Source organism: Zootoca vivipara, chromosome 2 (genome assembly GCF_965207765.1).
Source record: "Zootoca vivipara chromosome 2, rZooViv2.hap1.1, whole genome shotgun sequence".
NCBI lineage: Eukaryota > Metazoa > Chordata > Lepidosauria > Squamata > Lacertidae > Zootoca > Zootoca vivipara.
This window is the reverse complement of record NC_142584.1, coordinates 64,993,259-65,004,286: the sequence shown is the minus strand read 5'-3', so window position 1 is coordinate 65,004,286 and position 11,028 is coordinate 64,993,259. Positions and strand designations below refer to the sequence as shown.

The window sequence follows — 11,028 nt, the reverse complement described above, 5'->3', positions numbered from 1 at the left end:
TTTGGCTCTGGACAACCTTCTGGGGACCCCATGCCAGCGGTAGGCAAAGCCAGAGGCAAAAGTGGGCATAACAGCCAGTGCAAATCTATGTACAGTAGGTTAGTTTCCCCTCCACACTCGTACATGCCTCCCCAGCCAGGCAAGCAAGAAGCATTATCAAAGTTCAAGGACTCATTCCGCTCAAAACAAACAAACACTCAAGGGTGGTGCAAAAGAGGGCGGGTGAGTTGTGTGGCAGGAGCGGGGTGTGTGGCCTGGGAAAAAGCTCCAAGGGCCGGGTAGTGAGACCTGAAGTGCTCACACTGAACAACCGGCCTCAGGGGTGAAAGCCTTGTGGCCATTCAGCAGGGTAAGAGTTCCATTCTTCACATCTTCAGAAGTTTTTTATTAATCATATTTGAAATGTAGACACATCCCACACATTCCAAAGTGTATGGGATACTTTGTTCTCACACCTTGTGTGCTCTTCAAATAGTGCTTGTTAAATAGCTGTTTGGATATTTTAGTATAATTTTTTTGTCTTTGAAAATAGCATCCCATTGACACCAGCATCCCCATTCCACCCCCAAAAGGCCTTCACACTCTACCATCCAAAAGTATCCGGGTGCAAAGTGTATGTCATCCTATCATGAAACATTAAAAGGTACAATGCCACTTAACATTTAAGCAAAATACCTTCTCTGTTGTTTCTTCCTCTCTTTCTTTTCCCCTACTGTTTTTGAATAGAAATACATTGAAGACCAAATCGAAGACTTGATAAATAGAAGCCAAACACTGTTGAATCCTGAAAGCTAACGTTTATTAAATATTCAAAACATTTGTCAAATGCACTTTATCAGATGTTTTGGAAACCACAAACTATGTTGAAAATGCAAGATGACTCCATATTGAATACTGTCAATGCAAGAAATATCCTCAGGGCATAAATATGACATAACAGGGCAGTAAACGCCTTGGAGTGCAATGACCATACCCAAAAGAACGAAGTCCTTCCTTTTTGTCACTTCCTCCCAACCCACAGTTATTTCCTGTCCTATATGTGGACATATAATCCTATAGGTATGTATCTCCAAGTACTTCTGGATTCACACCTCATTTATAGTCAAGAGTCTTTCAGGGAAATCGAAGTCCCTGCATAGTAAGCCCCCTATCGAACCATCCTGAGAAGACTGAGATGGTGCACCCGATGCAACAACCTTCAAGCAATCTTTGAGCTACCTTGCGTCATAATTCTCTACATCCAACTTCATAAGAAAGCAGGTCCTGGCTCAGGTGAAGACACAGTAGATAACTGTATGGGGTGCAGAAGGTTGCCTTGTCTTCCGTGCATTTGCCACTGGCTGATCAAACATTGGGCTCCACACATCTCTCTTGGGAAGAACCTTGGCCAAACAGAGACTTTGACAGCAGGGCAGGATAGGACAGGGTGATTTATCACATGGTGGGTTCAGATTCCTACAAGGGGAACAGCAATGAAAATAGTTCAGACTGACAATTAGAAGATACTTTTAAACATTTTCCCCATGATTCCCCATTGTTCCCATTTTTAGAATCTGCTTCCTTGTTCCATGTACACAGCAGGCTATGTGATGGTGCTAGACAAGATGATGGCTAAAAAAAAGCAAAAAAAGAAAAAGAAAAGAAAAAGCAGCAGAACAGATCAAAAGAATGTATATTTTTAGAGGAAATACAGGGTTCATTTCTCCAATTACTCAGTTACGTTCTTCTATGATAAACAATTTAGTGCTGGAAAATGAGTAGCTACTAGTGTAGCTGGAGAGATGTCAGAAATCAGTTTCAATTTACTATCTGGAAGTGACCTATGAAGTATGTCTATAAGCCACAGAGTATAGTGCTGTTTGAGACATAATGGCATGCAGTAAATCTAAGCCATGTATTATAAGGAAAATGATGATGATCAAAGGCACATTTACAGTGCAATCCTCCACAGCTCTGCTCAGAAGTCCCCCTGAGTGCAATGGGACTTACTATCAGGTCTGTGTGAATAGGAGTGTGGCTTTAAATGGTCAAATCCCAGAATTATCAGAGCTGCTCTAGATTTTTTTTTTTAAAAAAAAACCGAGACCTGCCCATTAAACCAAATGTAATGCATAAAATGGAGATGGGCAAGGGGAACAAGTTCCAGTGTGAGGCTGTACCAGAAGGAAGATAATGGCAGTGGGAAGACCAGAATGGCCACAGACATAAGCCAGGGAACAAGCAGCTGTAGGAAGCTTGCTTCCCTCTTCCTGGCTGAAGAACTCTGCTCCAACTGCAACAGATGTGTGGAGAATAACAATTGTCTTGGAGACCACTTGATCAAAAGGCAAATGTGCCTTTAAGAATAGCAGCTGGATGTATTTTGAAACCACAGGAGAAAACGGCAAAAGGGAAATGATATATTATGAAGAAGAAATCCCCACAGATGCAATGAGCTGTATGTGGTCTGCAGCAAATATTTCAGTAGAGGAAATGAAACATTAAGAAAAAGGAAACCAAGAAGAAGAAGACGCAAATGCCTGAAAAGCCCCCCCCCCCATCCCAACTTTCATTGCTACATGTGGGGAGGGGACAACTGGAAGCAAAAATATTCATCTCAATGGCTCAGTATGTTTTGTCTATTAATTGGAAGGTTGGTGGTTCAATCCCACCCAGGGACAGTTGTGGGTAGGATTCCTGAATTGCAGGGGGCTGGACTAGATGACCCTCAGGGTCCCTTCCAAATCTACAGTTCTATGATTCTATGCACAATATGCATGTTACTTTAAAAGAGGCAAACTGAAGTGTGACATGTAGCATGATCCTTCCCATTCCTTCCCTATCGTATTCATTTTAAACACATTCCCCTCCAGTTGGATTGACCTCCGTTTCTGTGGGAATTACTTGGTTTATTTCCAGTTCAGGCCAAATTTGGCCAGGGATACATACTTTTTAAAGTCCCCAACCTCTGCCCCTTTCCCTTTAACCACATTTAAAAGGGCCCAACCTCCCTCCTTCGTACCATGTCTGGAATCCGTAAATGCCAGCTAAAAGGAAATGGGGATGGGGGCAGTTGGGAAGTGAGTTGCTGCTTGGGCAGGAGAGACTATGTAAGCAAGTAATTCTTTTCTGCCTCGTATTTTAAACCGAGCCAGGAAGAATTCAGGGACATGATGTCTGCCTCTTCTCAGAGCTGAGCATTACGAGCCTCCAAAGATCACTCACAGGGGAGTTTTGTTGGCATCCCTACAGGCCTGGTGCCTGCCATCCTTGCTAACACAAGGGAAATGTCATGCATTTGTATCTATAGCTTGAATTTTAGCTGAGGGTCTCTGGCTGATGGGTTTGTAACAGACAGGGACATCTTTGCAGGGCAAGTTCAAACTAGTCTGCAGCTCCTCTCTGAGACTGATTTACCGCAAAGCTGCTGACTCAAAGACGCTCACGTGGAGTTGTCATCTGGATAAAACAGCACATTCACATGGAAGCTGTGCATATATCTGCCAGGATTCCCACAAGTATGGTACCCCTTCCTTAGCCACCACAGTTGCACAAATGGCATAGCTGCCAAGTTCTCCCTTTTTTTAAAGGGAAATTCCCTTATGCTGAATAGGCTTCCTCGCGAGAAAAGGGAAAACTTGGCAGCTATGACAAATGGCAGCAGGGTGAGCAGAGCCCTCATGTAGTTGTTCTGGAGCATCTTGATCCCTTGCATGAGATGTCCCACAGAGGCGTCAAACATTCCTGCGTCACTGGGTTCATACAAATTTTCTGTAGGCCCAAATGCAACAGTGGCCTGCTCAAACTGGTTGAAACGTTTACTTCCAATTTTCAACTCCATTTGCCTGCTCGTCTATAAAGTGTTTAGGCTGCAGATATACGCACAACTTCCATGTGAATGTGCCGTTTTATCCAGATGACAAAGGTGTCATGGGCTTTGAAGAAACTCGATCTCAGGACGCAAGGGAGAAACGTGCTAAGAGGAAGGTGCGCTTGGCAAATCCACACTGTGATCAGCTCCCGCCCGGAAACCAATGTCCCCACTGTGGAAGGACGTGTGGATCCAGAATTGGCCTCCACAGTCACTTACAGACCCATTGTTAAAACCGTGTTAATGGAAGACAATCTTACTCGGCTATGAGTGATCGCCAAAGAGTTTAGGCTGCATAGTAACATGAACATATGTATTAGACAGATGTTGTACTATGGTATTAAGCCAGGGGTCCCCAGACTTACCGCGCGGCGGGCCGGTGCCCGCCGCGCCGACCGCGCAGTGGGCCGGAGGGCAGGGGAGTGCGCGCGCAGCGGGGCGGAGGGCGGGGGAGTGTGCGCCCGTGCGCATGCGCACACGCACACGCGCGGGGAAAAATCGCCGAAAATCGCTTGTGCGCATGCGTATGGGCCTCCCCCGACCCGGAAGTGCACCAGAAATGACCTCTTCCGGGTCGGGAGAGGCCCATACGCATGCGCACAAAGGATTTTCGGCGATTTTTTGCCGGTTTTTTAGATCGTCGCTGCGCCGCGCGCTGTGAGAGCGGGCGGCGGCAGCGGGCGGCGGGGGTCGTCGCGGGCCGGATTGGAAGGCCGATTGGGCCGCATCCGGCCCGGGGCCCGTAGTTTGGGGACCCCTGTATTAAGCCATCGTCTTCTGTTTCCCTGTCAATGGGATAGATCCACTGATGCGAAGCAGAATGTATCTGTAATCTTTCTTCCCAGGGTCAACAACCTGGAAAGACCTTGAGAGCAATCTCGAGTTAGATGTCAGCTGAACTACTTGAGAAGTTCTCATCTGGCCATTTTGCCAACATGAAAGGTTTTAATAAGAAAAGAAAGTTAATGCTCTGGGTGAGAGATCTGAGCAGGCTTCAGGGATGAGGTTGTCAGTGACATGCTCAATTACATGCCTATCACTCAGCTTGGTCATCCACAAAAGCTCTCCCCCTTCCTCTTTCAGCCAGGCCTGGCCCTCATATTTATTCAAAAGGCGCCACTTAAGTGCCCCTGCCATCCTGCTGCTTTTAGCCCTCTGTGATGGATGCACTCAAGGGTCACTGGCTGTCACATCACTACCGCGGGGCCAAGAGACACTTGCAGCGAAATCTCATTTCAAACCTGAAGAGGTGAATTGATTGCACTTCCTAGCTTGTAAATCCGCCAGGCGCAGCTGCTTGTGGGCAGTGCTGCTTCAAGTCTCCAACTGGCTGTTTGCATGTGATCTTGTGCAAGGTTATAAGTGCCCTGTGTGGAGCCAGCACAACAATTGTATCTGCCTTTTGGCAGTCAGGTGACCTCTAGTTGCCCCCCCTCTTGTGACACAGTCAATAAAGCTGAGACATGTTATCAGCAAGAGAGGGTCGTGGGACGGTATGCAGAGGTGATTCTGTCCTTACTTTGCTAAGCCCTGCCCAGGTTTTCCAGACTCACAGTAAACAATCTCAAAAGTCTGACTTTCCATGTATGACTCAGGGCTTACCTTTCCTCTTCTTTGCTTTCCAGCCACTTTAAAGCTCTGGGACCAAGCTCCCCGCCTTTTTTTCCATTCCAGAGCTTTCCCTGTTAAAACCTGCTCTTTAAAGCTGGATCGGAGCAAGTGGCAATCCGTGAAAAACCCAAATTGCTGTTAGTTGCCCTTCAGCTTGAAAGAGTGGGCTTTTATGGGGAAAACTCTGGGGCAAAGTGGGGGAAAAAAAGAGTGTTCCAACATGGAGCTTTAAAGTGAGGACCTGTGTCTGGAAAATGCGGGGCAAAAGGGACATGTGGATTAAGTCCTCAAACTCACTTTCCATCATCACTGTGGATCAAAAATATGTCATGGGGGTTAAATAACAATGCAATGCCTGCCATACTAGGAATGCTTGCTGAAAACGGAAGTCATTTGCTTTCTTGGATAGCTGAAATGAATTTGTGGGGAAAGTATGTAAAAGATGGAATCTTCAAAAAGGCAGCTACTGACATGCAGCCACCTCTGGGACATCCATAAGAACTGGCAGAAGTAATAATAATAATAAAATAACAGCAACACTTGGAAAGGCAACTGTAAAGTCAACAAAAAGCAGTTGCTCAGGTGGAAATTTCACAGTACGGTTTCTTCCTCACTAACAATAGGCATAGAACGCATTAGAGCAGGCACCCCCAAACTCGGCCCTCCAGATGTTTTGGGACTACAATTCCCATCATCCCTGACCACTGGTACTGTTAGCTAGGGATGATGGGAATTGTAGTACCAAAACATCTGGAGGGCCGAGTTTGGGGGTGCCTGCTTTAGAGCTTGCTCCTGCAGGACTACCCTCTCTCCCCCCATAGGGTCATCTACCACTAGCTGCCCTGTGTGGAGTGGAATCCCCTGATGACTTTTGACATATGGATACGGTTTATTTATTTATTCTAAAATGTACTTGCAAACTGACTTGGAATGATTTCAAAGGCAAGACTGTTTCAGTGTATTTGTACATGTGTTTACATATACCGCACCTGCCTTGCAATGAGCAGAGCATCTTGCAAACTAAAAGCCCCACAAGGACTATCACATGTAGGGGAAGCACATCCAAATGAGAGTGCGGGTCTTTCTCACTAAGTTACATGCTGTGCTGTTCCATCACATCCTGTACATGCTGAAGCAGAGTGATAAAATTTCTCCTTGGCAATGTGACCTGTGATAGGCTTTCTGTTATCTCACTCTTTGCTTTGCAGAGAAAGTACAGGGAATGTGACGGTGGCGGTGACACTGCCTGTTCAAGCATCTTAACAATTTCGTGTCAGTTCTGCCCTTGCTCTCAAATCCTTACATGATTTAGCCTGCATCTTAGGTTTGCTTCCTTATGAGGTACTGTGATATGTGACAGGAAAATATACATTGTTTTTTTTAAAAGTTACTTGTTTCAACATCCATTACTGAGTGAGACTTTCCAGTCAATGGGCTTATCCACACTTCAGCTTGCCCTGTGCTAAGAAACCCCAGGATAAGCGGTTTCACCATCACTCTGCTTCTTTCCCAAGGAATACCTCTTTAGCTCTAAATCGGAACAAACGGCAACCTGCAGAAAACGTAAATTTCCCTTTGCTCTGATTGAGTGCAAAAGAGCGGTTCCCCCTGGGCAAGCAGCAGGACAAGAGAAACTGTAGATAAGCCCAACAAAAGCAGATACCTCATTTTGTTTACTCTGTACTACGGGGCAGAACTATGTGTTATTTATTTCAGCAATTGTTTGTTCCGATGACAAATATGTTATGAACGCAACAGCAAGGGGTGCTTGCATGGGCAGGCTGCTCTCTCCATCTCCTGCCCAAGACGTGTTTGTTTCTGGTTGGGAAAAACTCATTTTACAGTGTTGGAAAGAACTGGGGACTGATGCAGAAAGGGTTAAGCAATCATGACCACCCAGCCTTTCGAATTCCTTGTGCACCCCTCATTCTCCCACCATTATGACGGAAACATGGGCCTAGTGCTCCCCTTAGGGGCAGTGCAACATTCTTTCTCCTCATGAAAACATGTGATGTTATTTTCATCATATCAGTACTGTATCAGAAACCTGGAGAAAATGTTACAGGTAGGTAGCCGTGTTGGTCTGAGTCGAAGCAAAATAAAAACTTCAGTAGCACCTTAAAGACCAACTAAGTTTATATTTTGGTATGAGCTTTCGTGCATGCACACGAAAGCTCATACCAAAATATAAACTTAGTTGGTCTTTAAGGTGCTACTGAAGGAATTTTTTTATTTTGCTGGAGAAAATAGTCATTTCTCCCTTGTCCTATGAGGAATGAGTAAGCAGCTGACTGAATGTTACTGGAACCTAGGGGAAGTTCCTGAAGGTTGGTCAGGGGGGAAATCCAAAGGGAGCCCAGAATGTGAAGCAAGAGAAATACTGGGATGTTGTTTTGGGGGCCTATTCCAGCAACTCAGCCGGGCAGTTATTTGTAGAGATGGACAGTGGTGCATTCTTAAGAAATCAACATTAATAATAATAATAAAATAAATTTTTATTTATACCCCACCCTTCCCGGTTTAGAAAGTGGGCTCAGGGCGGCTAACAACAAATATAAAACATCAACCAAAACAACTTAAAAACAAACGAAAAATACACATCAATATAGCATTAGTCATTCCTACTCAAGCACTAAAGACAATACTAGGCCTGTCTGCCTTTAACTCTTCTTTCAGGCCTCGTCCCAAGATGCCCCCTCCTACCCACAGACGCTTCCACAACTCAGCACTGCAACCATGTTGATTTATTTCTATCTTTGCAAACTACTTTGAGATTTAACTATCATGATAAGTGGTAGAAGGCATATACTTTAATGCCAACTATGTTGTGGGATGCTGCAGAAAACCTACACTGATCCCATGGCAAACACCCACTGGAAGAAGCTACAGGGACAGGAAAAGAAGTGGGGAGGTTCCATTCCACTTTGAGTCCTGCCTGCGAGCCAATCTGGCGTAGGGTTGCCATTGTTTTTTCCTTTACAGAGGTTCTGCACCTTTTAGCAGCTGTGCAACAGACAGAGATCGCATAAGCTGTGCCGTTTCCCCCTAGCGTGGAGATGCCTGGCAGCTGTTTATAAACGGAAGGAATGTCTCTCTGGGGAAAAGAGGCAACCCTACCTAATCCAGGGGTTCCTGTTGGCCGTAGAAGGAAGGAAATTCAATTGGGCTATGCAGAACAGCTTTATCCCTTTCTAGATGTGACACCCCTTGTACTCACCCAAGTGCCCCCGATTTTAAGCTTCCCCCAGCGGAAAATCTAACTTTGTCCTTCTGTCCTCAATGGTTTTTTGGAAGAGGACAGTGAGAGCTATGTCACAGGGACCACTGTTAACGGCCTGGCCTGGCCTGTGTACACTTTAGGGGAAAGGCCCAGAGCTGAAAAGGTTAAAGAGAGAGAGAGAGAAAGAGAAAGAAAGATTTGTCAGTGACACAAGACAACAATATGCTGAGAATTATATATATTTTCACGATTCAGACTATTATTATCCTGTTACTTGGCTGCATGAGAACACATTGTGTTCCATGTGCTCTGGTTTATGTTATGCTCCAGTTCCGAGATGAACAGGCAAGGAAAACCAGAATTACAATTCAAAGCAGTCTCATTTGCGACCGGTAATGCAGTTACTTTTGCAGGGAAAATGAGCATATTTCTCCTCATATTTGACAGGTCCAAGCAGCAACCTGCGGATCACCTCCAGGATCAATGTAAACATGAAAGGGACAAGATCCAGCTGAGGTCTTGCCGAATTATAGAAACGGGTTGGGTCTTGGGATCGAAAGCACAGCTTTGTTGGACGTGGTTGGTAGGACTTAACCCCACATCCCCACTTTTTGCCCTCAAACTGCTATGCTTCAAACACTTTTTCTCCCACCAGTGGTCATGTTTGGTTTTGGAGCTTGGCTGGGGGTGGGTGGGGGGAAACAACTGGGCTGCAGTTGTTGTTGGGAAAAATGTATAACCAGAGGGATGGTTCAGCTCCCTACCACCCCCAAACACTGATGCTACCGTAGCTTGTTGTTTTAAATGTAGATTCCCACCAGTCTGCTTCTGTCACATGTGGTTCCTTGTCAATTGGTAAGGGAATGTGAAGTTGGTTTGTCTAAAGTACAGTAGTAGTATTCAAACTTTCCCACCCAGTGTCCACTTGAAAACTACTGAAGGTTGGTGGACAACTTACTTATTTTTCTGTCTGCTGCAGCAATCATAATGTGCTCTGTTTGGTGCTGTATTATTTTTAGCTGTGATCTTACAGACTTGCCATGAAACACCTGGATGCAAGTTGTCAACAGACCAGTTTGGAAACCTCTGGTCTAAAGTAAAAACAATACTGAAAAAGGGTGTGAAACTTTCTGGTGGAAAAATGGTTCAAATTCTGATCTGAAATTAATCTCAGACAGGAGTCTAGTTTTGCTTCTTCATATAATACAGATTAATATATTTGACTTCAAAATATACCATCGCAAGAAGAATAAATATAAGCACAGATCAGAATGCCTTTTGGAACAAAGCAAGAATGTGCATTTCTTGTTTTACTCTAGGATCTCAGTGTTTATATTCTCAATATTACTCACCCTATAACTTTAATCATTAGGGTGGTCATATGTTGTATATTACAGAGGACAGTCCTCTGCTTGAAAGCTTCCTCTATCTGAAAGGCTGGGCCGCCGAAGAACCCTAAGAAGGAAGAGCAGGAGGGGCCTTGAAGTTGCCCCTCATCAGTTAGTCAGTTGGTCACAATCTTCCCTACAGCTGTATTTCTATTTAAATTATAGTACTCATTCTTCAATTCATACCTATACATATAAATTAGCATATGCATTTTAATGCAAATATGTGCCCTCATTTGTCCTCTTTTTTTGCAGTATGTAAGTCACCACCCTGTTCATAATACCCTATGCATATCTTCCAACACGACGTGGCCCAAATCCAGGGTACTATCTTCCTGCTCCGAAATCCCGCACGACTCACATGATGCATGTGAGATCGTGGACCTGAAAAAAGAGCTATTTGGGGGTACAGTGCCCCAAAACACGTGTTTTGGGTCCCCGTGTGAGATCACTTTTTGGGGGGCCCAGAGTTGTGCAAGAGCAAGACGCCCAATATGGCTGTATTCTTGCAGGGGGAGATGGGATGTCCTCGTTTTTCTGGGACAGAAAACATAATTAATGTCTATGCTGCGGTGAGTCCCTCCAATTAATTATGTTGCTCAGCATAAATCCCCCCCCCTTCAAACAGGTTCATTCAATGAGACAAAGAATGAGTGCTGGTGCCATATACACAGGGTAGCCTTGCCAGGGTCACCCCAGGAAGTGTGTGTGTGACACCTCCAGCCTTGGCTCATGCGGACTTGCTATCTGTGTGAACTGACATCACTGCATGAGTAGCATTAATGTGGCTGCTGAGATTTCTGTGATGCTCCTTTGAGCTGCTGCCATCATGGAAATGGTAGTGGTTGTGTATTTATTTGGAAGACTGATACCTTTCGGGGACAAGAGTCCCCAGGTCAGCTTGCAGCATAATGAAAAACAAATGCAAAGGAAATCACAATAATATCACAATGAAACAT

The 11,028-nt window shown here is 44.9% G+C and overlaps 1 protein-coding gene across 2 annotated transcripts in view; it reads right to left on the bottom strand.

Moving 5' to 3' along the window:
• Positions 1-777: 777 nt before the first annotated feature.
• Positions 778-11,028, bottom strand: part of HRH2 (histamine receptor H2) — a 36,547-nt gene continuing 26,296 nt past the window's right edge. The window contains exons 3-4 of one of the 2 annotated variants that reach the window (XR_015948195.1): positions 8,679-8,836; positions 778-1,455 (exon numbers count right to left, since the gene is read on the bottom strand). Coding sequence is in view for 1 of the 2 variants with exons in the window: in XM_035105790.3 (XP_034961681.1) it covers positions 1,269-1,455 (187 nt within the window). In the remaining variant the exon portion in view is untranslated. The remainder of the gene's footprint in view (positions 1,456-8,678; positions 8,837-11,028) is intronic. The other variant, XM_035105790.3, reaches the window with a different exon arrangement.